Raw genomic sequence first — 20,000 nt, forward strand, 5'->3', positions numbered from 1 at the left:
ATTTTTACATAGACGGCTAGCGACCAATAATTTTTTGCAAAAAATAGGAATTAGAGAGGACGGAACATGCACCTTCTGCCATGATAAAAAAGAAGATCTGTTACATTTATTCTGGGGATGTGAAAAAAGTAGAATTTTTTTGGAATGACCTCTCTATATGGCTGCAGGCGTGCCACATGCTTTCAAAAGAGAACCACTTAGGAATGGAAACGGCCTTAGGCCTGAAGCCAGCCTAATGGCTAAGCACTGCATTTGGATTTGCCGTTCGAAAGAACGCTCCCCAATCCAAAGCAACTTCTTGCTTTCCCTGAAACAGACGCACCAATTGGAAAACAACACAATAAGAAATTCAAAGAAATGGAAGGAACGAGTCTCCTAAACCCTTAACCTTAATTTATTCCTCTATTTTAAAACTATAGTTATAAATGTAACCCTAAAGGAAAGAGATGGTTTTTCGAAGTGCTAGAAGTCGTATTTCATTTATTTATTTTATCTATTATTATCATTATTTATCTATTTTTTTCACTTATGTTAGAAAACGTAATTTCTCCCACCTTGCTACTTGACAGCAATATGCAGCATGCATTTCTCTTCACCATTCTTGTGTACTCTTTTGAGAAATACACGTCCTTCATTACAATCCTTAAAACTTTCCAGCTATTCTGCCCACATTGAGTATTAACAGCTTCAATTAAATGAGGTTCCAACCCAGTTAGTTTCTTTTCACCAACTGCGATCTGGCACCCAGTTGCCTCTTTCAGATTCTTTAAACTAGGGAAAGAAAGAAAAAAAAAGAACACACATACCATACATTCTTTACTGATGTAAATATAGTACAGTGCCTCACATGACAAACATTGATCTGTTCCCCCCCCCCCCCCCAAAAAAAAAAACCATAAACTTGGGCAGCAACCCTTCTTGTCTGATTATTATCATTGATGGCGCACACCTTTGGAGTGATGGGATTAATCCCAGCCACTTGTAGAGTGATGATTACAAATCTCCAGAAGTACATTGTATAAGTACCCTCTCTTTCTGATCAACATTCTAGAAATGAAATCCTTGCTCCTTCCAGCTGGCATTATTTCCGCTTGACAAACAAGTCTGCTTTGGGCGTGGAGCATCCATATCAACTGATAAAAGAAGAAAATTATGTCGGCGTTTAACAGCATTTAATCAAAAGCATTATTCACTTACATTCTAATTTTACTTGCTAAAGGAAAAATCATTAATGTCAAGTAACTTCAAGATGTGTGTGCTAAATCCATGTCGTTTAAAAACAAAATGTCTGTTAAGTACCTGTCTACAGACAATTCCAGTTCCATGGCAATAATCCATCAATGTGCCATTCATATCCTCAAATCCAAAAGTCGACCAAGCCCAAAGAGGCCCCCAAGCCTCCACATAATCAACTAGGTGGGAACCAGCATTATGCACATTCATGCCACAGCTACCATCGCCTGTAAATTGACCGACAAATGTAGAAAACAGAAATTTCAAGTACTGTATCAAGAGGAAGGAATTTTTATTTCATAAACGTTTTTGTAACTGCAATTCCATACCATGTAAAGCCTGCAAAGTCCATGTAGAATTTGTCTAGCAGGTCTCTTGCTCGAGCTAATTGGGTTGCCGTTCTTGCATTTCCTAAGAGGATGTAAAATGCTTCTGAAAAGCAGGCAAAATGTTCCATGCATTTCTCCGGCAAAAAGCCCACTACGCATGGCAAAGCATAGTACAGAAGCCACAATACTCGTCACATTTGTTGGAACACCCATCCTCGTTTCCCCCCTCCTTCAATGTTGATTTCAAAACTACCAGAAGTTGTCCGAAAATTTTTCTAACAACACTGAATTGGGGGGAGGGGGAGAAGAGATAAGCTGCCATCTTGTAACACGACGATTCTAGACCATTCGTGTAACGTGTTCCAACGAAATGTGTCTAGTATTGTATTGGTAATAATGTGTTAAGTGATGGGAGGAAGCATAGTAGATCTTGCTTTGATAACAACGTGTGCGATTGAGATTTATTGACCTCTCTTTAATCGCACGTGCTGGCTGTTTCTAGTGGTTTTTATTGTGAAACTCATTATATAAATTGGGGAATTTTCGTGGGAAAGGCGTGAAGATTTTGCGAATTGTTAGGGATACGATCAACAAGCGACCAAATATAACCAGTACGCAATGGTGTTCAAAAGTGCGATTGACATCGTGACCCCGGCCCAGGCATACTATTTATGCAGGGTTAAGGGACTGCCTATTCGTAAAGTTGCAGAGATGTGCCAAATTTCTATCGGAAGTGTTTTCAGGATTAGAAATGAGAAAAATATGGAGAGAAGGTGTATTAGGATGCATTCCAAAGGGGGTCCGAAGTGCAAGTTGAGCGACAGGGAAAAGAGACTACTGATAAGACGTGTAAATGTACTGAGAAGAAAGGAGGTGAATTTCACGTGCAAAAGACTCATGGAAGAAGCAGGCATAGATCAGGGGCGAGTTTCTGTCAGGACAGTTTCCTGTTTTTTAAATTCGCAGAACTACTTTTATTTACAGTGTGCCAAAAAAGGAGTCATGAATGAAGAAGATATAAAAAAAAGGGTGAGGTTTGCAAAACACATGAAACAGAATTACAGTGAAAATGTTTGGACGGAAGAAATTGGCTTCTACTTAGATGGTACGGGTTTCACACACAAGCGAAATCCACTAGATCAGGCAAGTGTACCGAAGGCTCGTGTGTGGAGAAAGAAATCGGAACGCTTGGCCCTGGGATGCACTGCTAAAGGTCATAAAGAGGGAACAGGAGGAAAAGTGTTGAGATTAATAGTCGCTATTTCCCATGACAAGGGAGTTATTTGCTGTGAGCCATATGAAAGAATGAATGGGAGATATTTCGCATCATTCATTGATGCCAATTTTCACAGGCTCTTTCACGTTGCTGGCAAAGGGAGCAGGCGCCTTTTTGTCCAAGATGGAGATCCTTCTCAAAATTCATCTTTAGCAAGAGCCGCAATGCAACGCACCAACAGCACATTAATTAAACTGTGCCCAAGATCTCCAGATCTGGCTTGCATTGAAAATTTGTTTTCAATAGTTGACAGGAAGCTCAGGAATCAAGCTGTGCAAGGCAATATACGCCGTGAAACATTTCAACAGTTTCAAACTCGTGTGATAAAAACATTTTTGTCTGTACCCGTTGAGACTGTGAACACTTTAATAAGCTCTATGCCCAAATGGATTGACATGGTTATCAAGAGCAACGGCAAGCATATAAAATATTAATTAAGGATTCCAATTAGTTGTGTAAATATATCACAGCAGCAGAACACGTTTTACTCTTCAATAGTAACCAAATCAGTTTAGCAAAAGAACAGCTCGTCTGTAATGGTGTGGCGGTCTGATCTCGAGACACTCTGACTCAAAGCCTGAAAATATTAGGCTAATGGACAACAACACCTGTTACTGACGCAAAACGATACTTTCCCAAATAAAGTGCAAAAAAATTGTCCATTTTTTGGTTTTACTCGACATCACCATACACCTGTAGGGGACAAAAGGATAATAATGTAAGCCCTGCATTAATTACATTAACTTATGTGTGCACAATGGTGAAGTAACTCAATGAGTGTTTTCCAAATTCTGCCCGTCTACTGCCCGTTACAAGGTAGGTAAAAATAGACTTGAAAATATGAAAACGTAATTAGACTTTTCCAATCACCTGTATGTTATGACGTCGTTTGGAATCGTGAATCGTTGGTAAGGTGAAAGATAAACAATTCGATTCTTTAAACAGACGATTCACCATGGTGAACCGTGCTGCAATAGCATGAAATGCTATGAGATTTATTCCAATTTATCTTTAATAACTAATTTTGAACACAACCTTGGGATAGGATCGCTTTTATGCCTGGAAACTCGTTTTTCCCAATATATCGAGCTAAAGTATGTCTGGTGAATCGCACGGTGAATCGATAATAATCGCTTTTGCGCACAAGATTTAATTTGCATACTAATTCAATTTCAGTTTAATCATGCTGTGGAAAAATAAGTTCACTAAAACAACGGGCACACGATGGAACGGAGCGTTGCTCTTCTTCTGGAATCTGGTAGTATAGAGAGAATACTCGCCATCGAACCTTCATCATATCTGTTTCCCTTTGGTCCACGACTCCTCCTCGGACAAAAGAAAGTTCATCTTGGCTGGTGCAAAAAATCGGCCTGTCTCCTTTAAAAGCAATGTCATGTTTATAATGTGTTTTTGGCGCAGGGAAGTGCACTTCCTGGCCCTCCAGAAGCATGAGAAAGTCATGCCAAGGAATTATTTGCACGGACCACCGGAAGTCGTTCAAGAATACTACTTCCGCTTCTTCAGCTCCTATCCAAGCAAACGTTGTAGACGCTGGGTTTGTAAACGTCTTAAAAATCCTGTTCAGTGGGTTCAATAAAAATGTTTTGGCGCAGTTGCAGGGACCTTTGAGATACAGGTTTCGGTATTTCCCACGGCCCTTTTGCAGGAGAGTACGCACAGCATCGGAAAAATCTAGCCATTTGTATCCACTGCCCCCCACAACCAGGCTTGCACTCATTTCTCAGACAGCCATAAAGGATCTCAACTCTACTCAATTGACTTCTTTGGAGGGTTGCCTCCGCATTCTCAAACTCCCACCCAACAGAGAGGGCTTCATCAACGGCTTTGCTTCCACGGTTTGCAATAAATTGGGCTAAGTCGCATTTTCCTTCGTTTTTCTGCTGGTTTGCTAGCGCAAGAAGTTGTAAACGAGTTTTTATCCCCTTTTGAACTACTACTTGGGATACGTCGTAAATACTTAAACATTTACGCGACTTCTTGCGCTTGGTGCAGGGATAATTTCCTTCAGCAGGTCTTGTATGTGTTCGACTGGCTCTACTCGTGTGTGGCTGAGAGGCGTTCGTTAAATCAGGGTGATTTATGGATTGCAGATAAGAGGAATCCTCTTTGGTAGTATACTGCCATGCGGAGTAATAATTATGGTGATTGTTGCTAAAATTTACTTTCACTCTGTGTCCCTCCTCAAGATAATTACGTACTCTTAGCCAACGGCACCGTGCATTTAATTTTACGGCCATGTGGAAATGAAAACCGCCATCTCTATGAGCCTCTTTGCTGCAAACCCACTGAACAACCTCTGAATGCGTACAGGGATGGGCATTGGCAAAACTGTCCAAAACAAGGCATGAAAATTCTTCTCTACTTGCCAGCACTTCCAAGTCAGCTCGACTGTATGTTATTAAGTACACACTCCTAACCTCACGAGACATCAGTGACCACACCTCTTGAGAGTTCTCTCCTTCGCTAACCACTGTCATCGCTTCACTGCTAACATCAACTCTCAGAATGCAAGGAACATTTATTTTGCTTTTCAGACCGCCTTAATTTTGCTCGATTCTCGGCTCCATAACACTTAAACCAGTTTAATCAAATTACACAGTGTAAACAACTTTATAAGGAAAGGCGGTAAACAGCATATTAAAGGTCTTCCCTTTGACATCAGACACTATTTCTTTGACCTTACAAGAACTCCCCAACACATCTCGTACGATTATTATCATGTTCAAACCAACTGCCCACTTTTCGAAGTACGAAGCATGCGAACAGACAACGCCGTTTGCCTTAGGAAGAAATTGACCTCTTTTTGAGACTTGCCGTCTATCCTAATCTGAACGCTTTGCACCCTCTACAGATTTGCCGATTTCTTTAAAACAAATACAATACTCGTCACATTTGTTGGAACACCCATCCTCGTTTCCCCCCTCCTTCAATGTTGATTTCAAAACTACCAGAAGTTGTCCGAAAATTTTTCTAACAACACTGAATTGGGGGGAGGGGGAGAAGGGATAAGCTACCATCTTGTAACACGACGATTCTAGACCATTCGTGTAACGTGTTCCAATGAAATGTGTCTAGTATTGCAGGATTGCAACTCAGATGCTTGAGAAAAAAATTAAAGAAAAATATTTACATATAGTCAATATTTTCACTTACCCTTAGCAGAGGCAAAAACAACAACAACAAAACAGTTAAAACATCGCAAATCAAAGGGAAGAGACAATGATACAAAAATTGTACCTTTAAAATTTTTAAAATGTTTTTCCAGATCTCTTGCAAGTCTAGCTAGGACATCTGGTGGTCTCATTTGAAGAATGATTTTGTTGATTTCTTTGATCTGAATATAAACAAAAGAGGCAATTGTAGTGCACATATTTTTCCTTGTGATGTTTGGTGTAATTGTACTATAATTGTACTGTAATTGTAATATAGATATAAAGTCTTACCGAGCCACCAATGAAATATTCCTTCTTGTGATTGGTTGATGAAAACCATTTGTACAGAAGGGTTTTGGTGATGCCCAACAAACAACCATGCATATAGTCAGGTACCATTCCCAAAACAATTTCCAACCATGGCATCAGGGCCAAACTTGTAACATCAATCATTCCTGCAACCTGAATAACAGATTTTCTTTTTCAACCTTATGTCACTCATTACAATCAGTGGTCTGGTTTCAGGTATACAAATAGTTCATCCAGTCAGTTTACCTTTGTTTTCCTTAGATTGGCCTGAAATGCACTTTCCAAAAGTGTTTCTGTGGTTCGCTTTGGGGGTCTCTCCAGTGGAGATCTGTATGGATAGCACCTTGCATGTCCCTTACCCTGGGCAACAACAAGTTCTGTCTCTTCGCATGTCACACAACCACTTTCGCCATTGTGCTGAGTCATATTTAGCAGAGAAGCCTTCCCTTGTAAGTCAGTAGATCCAAGCAGCACAGCAACGTTCACGTTAATTGACAATGGTTCCACTTTGGATACTTGAATGATTATCCCTGAAACAAAAATTTATGTTTTAGAAGGTAGGAGAATTTGATATTCTAATGGTTTTATCCACAAGGTCCCAGTGATTGGCAGTAACAAAATCGTTTACATAAGTTTAGTCTCTCAATGAACCATCCATGATTAATGCTTATCTTATTACAAAAATGCCAGGAGGGAAAGGATGCATATTAAATTTGGGTCCAGAGCACCATTTAGTGGTGTAATGAAATCACCTTTGATTGTCATTCTAAATTAGTATCACCCAACTAGTGGACTGATGGAAATACTGCATTTTGATTGGTTTCGCTACTAGAGGACTATTATTAATAGTCCTTGAGTAGCGAAAAGCGTGACGCTTTCTTTCGTTTTATTCCCAAATAAATATTTGTTTAACTTTCATTTGCTAATTTTATTATTGCATTTTCTGTCCGACTCGTTGGGTGATACTAAAACAATTAAACCCCTAAAATATTAAGTTCACATTACCAAAAACTGACCTTCATTGTACAATCTGTTCATTTCGGAAGTGAATGGCTCGAAGAATGAATTGAATGGAGGTTTCCCCTTCCCCTGCCAAATACCCCACAACAGCATCTTTCTCTTTGAAAACCTAGAGACCAAAGAAATTTTTTTTTGTTATCCCTAGATTTCTATCTTCAGAGTGCATCCACTGCTGTAAGTGCATGTACACCCCAACCTTTCGATCAAGCAAATGCCACAAAAAACTCAATCAGCAGCTAATGATCTTCGAGATCACAGTACTGTAAGCGTTGATATGGTGTGACTTTACAAAAGTTGTTTAGATTTTATTTGGCCCTGATAAAAAGGAATGGACCGAGTTGCCACTAAACACTTCGTTGTAAAGCAAAAATTTAATATCAGTGTTTAATGCCTCTGTAAGGGAGGTGAAATAAAAATGGCTAAACACGTTAAAGTACATGTACCACCTGTCTGGTGATGGAAGTTCATTTATAGCTAAACAAGAGGCTAGGGTTAGCCTTAACTCGGGCCTGGGTAAGGTTAATGTAGTGGTAAAGGAAGAGAGGAGGGATGTGTTTGTGTTTTTAGATAAGATTTGTAATGTGTTTGTAATGACGTTGGAATGTGTATGTAGAGAATAGCCGGTTATCTTGAGTAGTGGTGAGCGTGACGACTGGAGGATGAAAATAGAGAATAGTATATTTTGTTAAGTATAATTTTTTGTTGATGGATGGATATTTTTGGTCAGTGTTTGAGAAAGGAATGCTAATGGAATGGTTTAAGATGTGAGATGTGAGTGTTTTACCAGTGTGGCACCGTTGGTTTCTGATATATTAAAAGTTGCGATTGGGAAGAGAAATACTGCGAGTAGATTCTGGGCAAATAGACATGTCATGTTGTTGGATATGATAATGATGATAATAGGCAGAGGAACTCTTTTATGGGTAATGCTAGTCCAATGGCATCGGTGAAAAATACAGTGGAAATTTTCAAGGTCACTAGGTGGATCCAATTCAAGATTTGGAAACAGCAGATGGAATCTTATGAAGAGTTTATTATGAATGACATAAGAATCAAGAACACTATGTTTGTCAGTGTTTGGTAACATAAGATTGCGGGTACAAATATCGGATTTTGTGAGTAGGGTAATGATAGGAGTAAATGTAAAGTAGGTATAATTATAAGCGTGACGGTTGGAAGCTCATTTACACACTGGAGGTTCTAATGTTGGGATTTTGGATATTATTTGAAGTGTAGTGCTCTGAATTTTGGACGGATTTTAGATAGAACGGTATGAGAAGAAAGTTGTTGCTTTTAGTTTGTTTGGTGTGTGTTGAAACCTGTAGAGTGAGAATTTGTGGGTGAAAATTGGTTCGGTGCTTGAGTGGTTAGAGCTTTGGATGGTTGTTTCCCACTGTATGGTCAGGTGGATGTTGATTGTAATGTTTTTAGGTGGAAGAAGAATATATAAAATGTAAGGAAAAACTACACGCTCCGTCAGCGTACTCTGGGTTGCCTGTGGTATATGCCTAGTTCCAGGCTATTTTTTCAAGTCGGAGGTTATTAAGAGCATTTAAGGAGTTATCCAGAAGTTAGACCAGCAGAGACGCTTTGGCTCACAGGTTCATACGACGAAACAGATTCTTTTCTGAAGTTAAAAACCTGGCTACCAGCCTATTAATTAACAATTTGTCAGAAAGAAGAAATTCCTGTTATCTCTAGAGAAAATAGACACACATTGCTTACGTGTGGTAGTGAAGTAACACAGCTTTGTGTAATATGTAGTTCTAATAGTGCATGATATTGTTTTGGTATTGTATATTATTGTAGTGCTATGGTAGAAGGCTTGGGTAAATAGCTCCTTGAGAAGACATGTGGTTACTAGCAAAGTATTGAACCCAGAAAGATTGAAGAAAATAAAAGGGAATCGAGAAAGATTGGCTTCTGGGTTGACATGTTTCAAGGTTATTTTCAAGTTCCCTGACAACTTCTTTTCACTGCAAGTTTAAGCGTGTACTCTGAGCATCTGACATCTAATAGAAAAGTTCACTGAAGTTAATCCTTGTGTGGTGTGTCCGGCAGGGTTAGTGTTTGGATGGGTGACTTAAAAAATATACCCCTTTGTATATCAGAAGCATTGGACCGAAAATTCTATTTTAACGGCAGTCAGTGTAAAACGCAGACTCATGGAGACGAGAGCTTAAATGCAGAGTGAGGTAATGTATCTCTTAATGTAACTGTTGAAAAAGTCCAGACTTCTTAGAAATGTTCATGTTAGGCCTAATTAGATTTAAAACATAATTTAGGTTCAAGTGTTAGCATCTCTAATGGGTTTGGGGTTTTTAGACAGTTACATTATAAGATCAGTTTGCATTTTACCTCCGGTGTATAGTTTGCAGTCTACGTTTTACACTGACCGATTTTAACGCTAATAAATGCAAACGTGAAGCAAGGTACAGATTTTGTTAGCTTGCTTTATGCAAAACGAATATGTAAAAGTAAATAAAACTCGCGGAACTCTTGAGGTTGATGATTGTTTCTATAAAGTAAAAAAATTACTCTGGAAGAGTACGTTATTTATCACTAGGTAATTCCATCGTTTTGGGAATAGCAGCTGGTTCATTATTCATCAGCGTGACAATTTTTTGCCAATTTTGGTGCGCATTTTGTTGAAAATCAAGCACGGTTTGAACAGACTTGTTTATTTTCGTGTCTTATGCGCTGTTTATAGTGCAGTGCAAGAAAAATCCTCCCTTGTGATATGTCAACACACGTATGCAAATTTGTTAAGCTCGAAAATTATACAAGATGACAAAGTTTCACAAAACATGGAAATCTCACAAAAATCTTTTCTAGGGAAAAATTTATTGAAACAAAGAATATATGTGCAAAAAACCGTTGCTATTTCAATTGCGTGCATGCATGCAAGACAGACAATACGTCTCGCAAAGGAAAAAAAATTCTGACAGTTTACGTCAAACCCTTTTTTAAAGAATTTTGACCGTAAATAATATAGCATAAAAGAGACAAGAAGGTTTCATTCAAATAATTTTTCACTGTTTCCCATTTTTTATTTACGTCTGCCGAGTTGAGTATAAAATGTTACTTCAAACTTGCCAGACAACTTAGATTCGACTTCAGTAAACACTGCGGGACATACAACAGAAATCACAGATTGACTTAAGGTGTTCCATTCCTTCGGTCTTTGTTGAACTGATAAGTTTTGGGAGAAATTTCCATTTGGTTTTAGTGTCGTACATAACATCACCTTGGGGAAATATTAGAAGTAGAGCTCAGTTTGATTTCGGCTGGACAGGCAAAAGATTGTTGTGCAAGTTCATTGTTCGTTGCTTTTAAGATTCAAGATCTTTATTTGTGACTGCCTGTCTTGACGTTCCATTCTTGAGTGCTATACAGGTATAATTTTTTTAAAGATGTATTAAAACGCCATGCTTGTTACAATGACTTTCGACGGCATTGCAGATTAATGAAATGTGGTTCTGTGTGGACCAGAGAAATGTATGCATTTCCTAAGCCTCCTCAAACTTGCTATTTTCTGCGGTTCGCAGATTAGCAGAAAATTACTGTTTTCATGGTTCACTAAACGAGTGACAGTTACCATGGTAACGAGACTAGTTTGTCGACAGTTAGGAGCACATGGTTTGATAGTTGCATTCTAGTCTGGCGCTGCTGCCGTACGTACGTTATCTAACGGTTTTCGTTACTTCCGTTGTCGTTGGTTTTTCGTTGACTATTTTATGTTGTTGATTGAGTAGTTAGGAATCTTACTCCCTCGAGATTGTAATAGAGTGTGGATCTGTTTTCGGGAGGGAGCAGGTTTCCCCTGTGGGGTTTTTGCAGACTTATTTTCGTTTGTTTCTTGCTTCGTGTGTAATTTCCGTTTTCTAATAAAGAGGGTGTGACGTGCAGCGACCATCGTAATGGGGTGCAGCGGCCAGCTTGGTAAGTTGTCATGTACATTGATTGGTCCAGTGTTGTTTACTTCGGGTGGGGTATAGGGGAAACATAACAAAGTACGCACAGAAGAGGCTGTGCACAAAGAGACGACTTAGTAGGGGAGTGAGGGGGAAGACTTTTACTGATGCAGAAAAAATAGGGAAAAATGAAATGCAGATTCCGACTAGGTTTAGCAACCTAGTAAATAGGTTTATTTTGATGTTATATTGTTGTACATTTCGATAAAGTGAATTTTTTCGGTATTGGTATAAGAAGTTTGTAAAAGATACGAAGAATCAGACACTTTGTGTGGGTGCGAGATGGGTATAAGTGAAAGAATTTATGTTAAGTGTGTATTGGAAGTGAATGGTTTTAGGCGTCTTGTTTTGGGGAGAGATAGAATAAGTACTTGTTTTGGTGCAAATACTGGGATTAGACAGGTAAAATATTTTGCTGTATTTTTTAGAAAGCGAGTATTAATTGGGAGCAAGAGGAAAATTTTGATGGATTTTTGAGGTCAATGTTAAAGGATTTTAAATTGTAATAGAGCATTCAAATTAATTTTTCCGCATTAGCCTCCATTTCATGCTAGATCCAGTGCAACCCTTAGAATACGAAACTGGCTTATTGAAGATGGGTGTGAGTTGTTGGTCTTTTAGGAATTGAGAAAGTTGACAAGCTTTTTTTCAGTCCTCCATGGTTATTAAACTGATGAAGGTTATTTTGAGTTATGAACATATTGATATATGCCTGGTGGGGTTTAAGTGTCTTATCGTTTTGAAGGTATAGTTTTTGTGTTTGTTTGAAGAATGGGTTTTTTCGATCGTTGGAGGTTTAATGGTTTTTGTATGATGGAGTGTTGTATGTAGCTAAGAGCAAGATAGTTCTAGTTATCGATTTCAAAGTCAACTTTTAATATAAGGTAATATATTTGGTACCTAATTATAGTAAATTGAAAAATGAAAAGTAACTTTTTTGACAACTTTTTTGAAATTTTGAGGCATGATTTCTAATAATGAACTACAACGAATGTAAAAATTAACAGTAGGCATTTTACATTATTATATGTTTATCAGTATTTTTGTTGTAGAAAATAGTGAAATCTTTTAAGAGTAACAATTTTGCTACAGTATGATAGCAAAAAACTTCAACTAATGGAAAACGTTAATGTAAAGTTAGATCTTGTTTTATTGGGATCAACTGTTTGAATCGCAATTGGTTTATGTTGAAGCGGTAGAGGTTTTCTAATAGAAAAATGTTGCAATCGTTTTCGTTTGAAATGTAGTAATTGCTGGAAGTAGTTATCACTAGACTTTTTCACGTTGATAAGTTGAGGAAAATTAAAGGCGCGTGTAAACGGGAGCGATAGCTTGCAATTGTTTTTGAACTGTTTCAATGAAGTTTGATGCTGGTTGAAAAAGTTGATAAACCAAACTAACCGAAAGCGTTTTATGCCAATAAAACGACATGAAAAAACGCAACTACCAACAAACTGATAATAGTTGATCCGAATAGAATGCGACTTTAGTGTTTGCGAATATTTTATTTTACATCACCACACGTTTAACAATGTTTTTGTTGTTGTAGAAGATGGTGAAATTTTTCAAGAGTAATAGTTTTTCTAGAATAGTATCGTCTGTTATAGAGTTGACTGATAAACCGATCATTTCTTCAAGAATTTCCTGAATTACTACAAAATGAAGAAATGTTTCGTCGGAAATTTTGTTATTCTTGATCAAAAACTTATATCATAAAATTCTCTTTGCAGGAAGCGGTTCTGAGAATCTGACCACAGTGGTTGCACTTAACGGTTGCGGAGGAAGTAACCTGGCTGATTTTTTTGTTACAGTGTAGGCCTTTTGAAACGAGAAAATTCTCCTGTAGAGTGAATGGTCTCTACTTTCATTTCAAGGTCTGCGATGTCTTTTTCTGGTGTGATGTTCTTCACTACAAGTTGCTGTTTCAAATTGTGATCACCTTTCATTTCAATTACTGTATCTACAGTAGTATTCAGTTGAGCAGTATGTCCATCTCTACTTAGTTTTACTTGTTTGAATGTGTATACCTGTCTTGCGTCGACTTCTTCAATGTTGTTTTCCCACAGTATGAGTTTGATGCTGGCAGTTTGATCAGCAATGTGGCAGTTGGCTTTTTTCAGTTTTGAAGCTCCCACAGTTTGTGTTTCATTGTCTTTGTGGAGGAGTTTAGCTGTTACATCTACCATATCCATGTCAAGTGCATTATCTAACATTGACTGCAAAGTCAAATAGTTAGTGTTGTGGCTTTCAGTAAACTGGAAATTATATTCGGAAGTTGGTGGGGAAGACAGTTTGGTCATGTCGTTGATGAAGATGGTTTGACCGTCCTTTGCGGTGTTGTAACGTTCGATTTTCAGTGCGGTTTTCGTACGAGCTCTATCATTGAAAAAACTTCGTTTTGAGCGTGAGAAGCAGACGCCTTGCTGGGTTCCAGATGCTGTTTGGAGTTTAAGGTTGAAGTGTTCTACAGATCTTGTCTTACTTCGTTTCAATGGCGACACACTTTCAATGTAGGCTATTAGTGGCGAAGGTGGTCGTTTGTTTGGACTTTGAGGTGATGTAGAAGGTTTGGGTAGGACATTTTCGTGCTTTTGAGGTGGAGGTTCGTTTTGAGCGAAAGTGTTGGAGCTGTTATCCGGGGTTGAAAAATTGTGTTGTGGTGGAGCTTTGTCTTCTCTGAGTACTGTAGCTGCGAAGTGCTTCTTTTCAGCGGGGGTTTCTACTGGAAAGGAAATGTCGGTTGTAGAGGAGAGTGGCACTTCTTGGAGCTTCAGTTTTTTGGGTTTAGTAGTGCGAGACATGGTGAAGAGAGACAGACACAAAGGTAAAGTATAAAGTGAAGTTATGACACGAACTGCAAAGTGCACTGCGAAGTGTAATTTGACGCATAAAGTAGTTAAGATATGGGGTTTTGTATTTTTGAGAGGATCGAAATGCACCAATTGGATAATGCGAATTTGTTTGGAAGAGAATTGACCAATAGAAAATGCAGAAAATAAGCCAATGAATGAGGAGGGGATTTGAAATTCAATTAGCTTTTGGTGTAAACAAGTGAGAATTGTCACATACAATGTTTTAGTGGGGTAAAGTTCGAGTGTTAGTTTGCCAACGAATTTGTTTTGATAGTGTTGATCACGTGTAAAAGTGTGGGGAAGATTACGAAAACGTTCTTTTTGTCACGTGAATTGGGTAAAATTGGCACTAAGGTGGGCAATAAAAGGAAAAAGAGTTATTTTTTGGAAATGCTGAAGTGTTTGTGTGGAGCGAGAAATAATTGGTTAGGATCAAAGTCCAAATGTTTTAGGTAGTTGATGACGTGGGGAGATTTACTGTTAAAAAATGTTGTTTGTAAGATGTTGATGAAAGGAAAATGCAGAAAATAAGCGAATAAATATGGCAGGGATTGTGAAAAATAATTAGGTATTGTTGTAAACAAGTGAGAATTATAAGTTATAATGTTTAGCGGGGTAAAGTTGGAGTATCAGTTAGCTGATGAATTATGTCGGGAGTCTTTATTTTGTGTAAAAATGTGGGAAAGAATACAGAAAAGTGTTTCTTCAGCATAGAAAGATGAAGTACAAAGTAAATTTTGGCACGAAGTGCAAATTGTATTGCGAAGTCTTGATTGACGCATAAATGGGTTAAGATATGTAGTTTTGTATTTTTGAGAGGATCAAAATGCACCAATCGCATGATGCGCATTTGTTTGGAACAAAGTTGACCAATAGAAAATGCAGAAAATTAGCCAATGAATGAGGAGGGGATTTGAAATCCAATTAGCCTTTAGTGTAAACAAGTGAGAATTGTCACGTACAATGTTTTAGTGGGGTAAAGTTCGAGTGTTAGTTAGCCAATGAATTTATCTGGACAGTGTTGATCACGTGTAAAGTGTGGGGAAGATTAGGAAAACGTTGTTTTTATGACGTGAAAGTGGTCAATAAAAGGAAAGGGAGTTATGCCTTTTCTTGATAATACAAGGAGAAATGTGTTAGCGAGTTAAAGGATAATTGGATATTACATTGCGTGAAACGAAAGCATAAAATGTGGTTTCCAGTTACGCACATAATTTTTAATACATATTTTTCTCTGTTAATGTGTTGCGTAGTTGTTTTTGGTTTACTGGTCATCGTGATTAATGTTTATCGAGTTAGAATTCTGCTTGGTGTATGTTCTGTGAAAAGTGTTTAGGAGGCAAAAGAAATTACGGAAACGGAACTGAATGCTAAATTTTATTGTTTGAACAAAGTAATGCCCGATTGAAAGGTTGGACTTCTACCGTATTGAGTTCGATACAGCAGAAATGCGACATCTGAATCATTTGTGTTGTGTCTTTAGTTCATAGTTCGAGGAAAAATAGGTTGTGTGTTAGTCAGTTCTATGCACCATTGCTTTGCTTAGTAATGCTAAGCTCTTTTTTATAAGAATATTGGGATTGAAATTTGCGAAATTTTAAGAATAATTTAAGAATAGTGTAAGAGTAAAGCTTAGGCTGAAATAATGGTACAATTATGTATGTAAATACAATACATGTATAATTGCACGTGTTTCATTTAAGTATATAAAATTATTTCTTTTTTTCAAAATCAGGTACTTTCGTTTCCATAACAGTGTTTCTGTGAGAAATGCATTTTTTAAAACCAAAACGGTGCAGTGTGGTCTGACATGACATGTTGACTTCGATGAATGGGACGAAAAGTGATGGAGTATGTTGACAATATAATGCAATATAGATCTTGTAATTGATGTCTCAATACATTGTAAAATAGAAATTTCATTTAATAATAATAGAAAAATAATAATAGAAAAAAAGAAAAGTAAGAATATGAATTTTATTTAGTTTAGATGGGAATAACAACATTCTTATTGTAAAGAAAAGTGTACATGAATTAGTAGAAACAGAATGTTTTGCAGTATTGTTATCTTATTTGCTAGATGTACTAGTATATGAAGATATTTGCGAGAGATTTCTACGCCGATTTTCACTTACTAAAATACGGCAGGAGGAATATAAAATAAATGCGGCATATTAAAAGTCGACGTTTGAATTAGGTGTTGAATGGTAAGATGAATTAAATTAAATTGAATTTGACACGGTAAAGTGCGACATTTGAATCGAGTCTAATAGATGTAATATTAAATAGTTTGTCCGTTATATCGATTTTGGGTTGATGTCTTATTGAAACGGGCTTCACAGTAATAATGCTGGAGTGGGAGGGGTGTTATTTTGAAACTTCTTGTGATTTTTTTTATTTTTTTTTTAATTTGACTGATCGACCAATTCAATATTAGGAAAGACATTGTATGCTAAATGAAAAAAAAAAAAGTGGGTGGGGAGATAACTTATTTTCTTTTAAAAAGTTTTGAATGAGCTTAAATTTGAATGAAGTGCCCTCAGAAATATCACTTATTTATTGTGTTCTTTCAAAACAACTTCATTGAAGAAAATAAATTCAAAGGGTTTTAGTGAAGAAGGAGTAAATGCTTATATGAAACTATCCGCTTTAAGGTGGTTTAAATCAATTTCAACACTTGAAAGAAACGTTTTTATTAGAAGGATTGAGACTTATGATTTACCAGCAATGTTATGTAATATATCAAACACGAGGAGTGTTTCATCGGATATCCAAACACCGAGAAGCGAGTTGAAAAAGGATGCTGAAGGCCGGGTTTTTTCACAGATTTCAAGGTGGTTGGATATCTGATGAAACACTCTTTCGAGTGTTTGATATTGCTTCTGAAAGGAATCAGTATTTTTAAGAGACATTTGGGATCAAAGTTGGCGAAATTTTATGCTAATTAAGACCACATATCCAAACTTCCTTCACGGTAATGATTTCTTTTGTTTTTTGGCTTATGAATTATTAATGAATTATAATTAATGAATTAATAATGTTTGAGAAGGTAGTATATTAAAGACCAATTATTGCTGAAAAAGATTCGGTCATTTTTGTGACGAAAAAAGGTTATTGTAGTGACAGGAAAGCGTTGGAAAAATACTCCATATTTTTGCTTTAGCAACTCATATCTCAAAAACGAATTGGGTGACTTTCATTTTTCTTGTCTAAAATGTAATCAACATACGAGAATTAAACTTTTTGCAAAGTTTAAAAAAATTCTGTGGAGTGAATTCAGAGCCAGTTTAATCTGAGTCACGCTGAATACGGTTTCAGGATTTTATTAATTGATATTTACGAATCAGCGGAAAGAATTTTCAGTAATGATCTACGTAGTTGTACTAATATATAACAGTACAGATACTAATAGTTACTTCAATTTCGTCTTTAGAGTCCTTTTTTCTTTTGGTTTATAGCACCAAGAACACAAACTGTAGCGAGTAAATTGGAAGTTGGTAGAGTTTGTGTCTTTGGTGGTGACGAAAAGAAAAGCGGATTGTGGGGAAGAAATCGAGACTACACGAACGAAGGATTTTTTCCTTGTGCTGGTGATGCGATTTTTCAAACTTTGTGGTATCACCAGTGCGAGATGAAAATTGCACGTGTAGCCATCCTTGAACAGGTGATGTGACTTTGAGTTGAACCTTTGGCGACAAAATTGTAGAGATAGTTGCTCGTGTAGCCATCCTGCAACTTTTTGCTCGCGTTTGCGACGTGACTAAAGAGTATTTAGGGAATGAGATTAAAGGAGAAATGTCTGTTTATAGTGCTCAGGTGTCTTGAAGTATGCGATTTGCCCGGCTTTCAATTTGTTGTCAAAATTTGTCACAAATGTATGCCACTCTAGCATGTATAAATCTGAAAAAAATTGCTTGTGTAGCCGCGGACTACTTGTGTCTGTGGGTCATGTCTGTCGTGTCTGTGATGTTATATTCGGGGCATGCGCAATGTTGTGTCATTGTTTGTCGTTCACACTGTTTGGTAACTTAAATATAGTGAAAAGGTAAGTTTAAATAGCGGGTAAGTGTTTTTCTTTATTTTGATTGGCCAGATGTTTCTCATTGCTTGGGGAATTATCCATAAGGTAACCATCAAGGGTATGAGCTTTTTATTTTAAGCTGATTTGCGTTTGTTTGTTAGGAATATTGTAGTGAAGTGATTAATGGAGGGGTGAAGATGAAAATATAATTTGAATGTTATTTAAAATGATGGTAAATCATTGGTTTTAGTCTGTTTTTGTTGAGGTTCAGAGATATTTAAGAAACAGTGGATGTAAAAGTAGAGTTATTCTTAAAATAGTTGGTTAGAGCATGAAATTGTTTGCTGGTTTATCCACAAGCAGTCCAAGCTCGGTATACGATTTACAGACTTTGTATAGGAAACTTAACTTTGAGCTTATAAATGCTAAAATAAACTGTTAATGTAGGAGTAAACTAATTCATTTACTTTTACATACAGTTGTTCTCGTTTTTTCTATGGAATCAGAGAGCAAACTATTTCTTTTAGACGGGTTTGTGGCTTTCAAATTTGACGATGTAGTTAGTTGTCATTTCCCCTCATAAAGAGAAGAAAGGCAGGTGATGTTGTCCTATAAATTCCTTTCACATCATAAAGTAACAATACGAATCGTCATAAGAATATCACAGCGTTGAGGCTAGATAAATTTTTCATTACATCAACTTCACTCGGGGACTACACAGCGATTTGTGGCGAATAAATTCCAAGTAATGTTCGGTTTTTTATAATTTTTCCTGGCGTCTCTTAAACGAGGGTAAGGGTAAGATCAAGGGTCAGGGTTAAAGGGTAAGGATACGAATACAAAAAGTATCCCAAACATGCATAAAAGCTAACCTTAGGCCCAATTAGATCCAAACAAGAGTTTGAGGTTAGTTTTTATGCATTTTTAGGATACTTTTTGTATTCATATGCTTACCCTTACTCTGACCCTTGGTCTAACCTTTACCTTTGTTTTAGAAACGCCGAATTTTTCCATGTTTTTTTTGGTTAGATGTGTGGCTATGGCCGTTATAGCATGATGGCAATGGTATTTACATTCTGGGCTGTCATTGGCCAAGTGGTTTCAAATTGTTCAATGAAAGTGCTCACATCTACATGTAGTTGAATGTATTTGAAGATTATAGAAAGGTGAACATAATTTAGAATTTATCTGTGAAAAATTGGTATGTGGTCCTGGAGTGGAGTTGATGTGATAGGAAATTTATCTAGTTTTAAGGTTGTGGTGTTTTTATGGCAATTTGTGCTGTTTCTTTGTGATGCAAGAGCGATTGTGGGACGAAATTGTCGCGAGTCATTAGCTTTTCTTTTTATGAGGGGAAATGACAACTAATGACATTGTAAAGATTTGAAAGTGACAAACCCATGTAAAACGGACACAACTTGTTCTGTGATTGCACAGAAAAGATGTGAATAATTGTATGTAGAAGTAGATGAAGTCTATTTGTACATTGACAGCTTATTTTAGCATTTATAAGCTGAAAGTTAATTTTGCCATTATGATTCAAAGTCTATAAATCGTTTAGCGAGTTTGGACTGGTTGTTGAGATGATGCCTTTTTTCGAAGGTTGCTGACAAAAAATTAAGGGTATGGATCTCAATCATCGGTGGGAGTGCGGACAAAAAAATGGAACTATGCACGTCATTTATGCGAACAAAATATTCTACTGTTGAGTGAAAAAGTCTATTACCCTTTTAGGTACGCGTAAAAGTTGAGGCAAAGTATGCAAACGTTAATAAATTAAGTTAAAAGGTGTGTTACTTAAAAATTTGGTAAA

At 37.1% G+C, this 20,000-nt stretch overlaps 1 protein-coding gene across 1 annotated transcript in view; it reads right to left on the reverse strand.

Moving 5' to 3' along the window:
• The window catches only part of LOC138058741 (uncharacterized), a 14,661-nt gene extending 546 nt beyond the window's left edge, over nucleotides 1-14,115 (reverse strand). The window contains exons 1-11 of the mRNA XM_068904298.1: nucleotides 13,124-14,115; nucleotides 7,787-7,849; nucleotides 7,337-7,449; nucleotides 6,567-6,850; nucleotides 6,303-6,473; nucleotides 6,097-6,193; nucleotides 5,941-5,958; nucleotides 1,566-1,749; nucleotides 1,300-1,462; nucleotides 1,027-1,133; nucleotides 555-771 (exon numbers count right to left, since the gene is read on the reverse strand). Of these exons, the coding sequence (XP_068760399.1) occupies nucleotides 555-771; nucleotides 1,027-1,133; nucleotides 1,300-1,462; nucleotides 1,566-1,749; nucleotides 5,941-5,958; nucleotides 6,097-6,193; nucleotides 6,303-6,473; nucleotides 6,567-6,850; nucleotides 7,337-7,449; nucleotides 7,787-7,849; nucleotides 13,124-14,115 (2,409 nt within the window). The remainder of the gene's footprint in view (nucleotides 1-554; nucleotides 772-1,026; nucleotides 1,134-1,299; nucleotides 1,463-1,565; nucleotides 1,750-5,940; nucleotides 5,959-6,096; nucleotides 6,194-6,302; nucleotides 6,474-6,566; nucleotides 6,851-7,336; nucleotides 7,450-7,786; nucleotides 7,850-13,123) is intronic.
• Between the last annotated feature and the right edge of the window lie 5,885 nt (nucleotides 14,116-20,000).

This window comes from Montipora capricornis, chromosome 1 (assembly GCF_036669925.1).
Source record: "Montipora capricornis isolate CH-2021 chromosome 1, ASM3666992v2, whole genome shotgun sequence".
Classification (NCBI taxonomy): Eukaryota; Metazoa; Cnidaria; class Anthozoa; order Scleractinia; family Acroporidae; genus Montipora; species Montipora capricornis.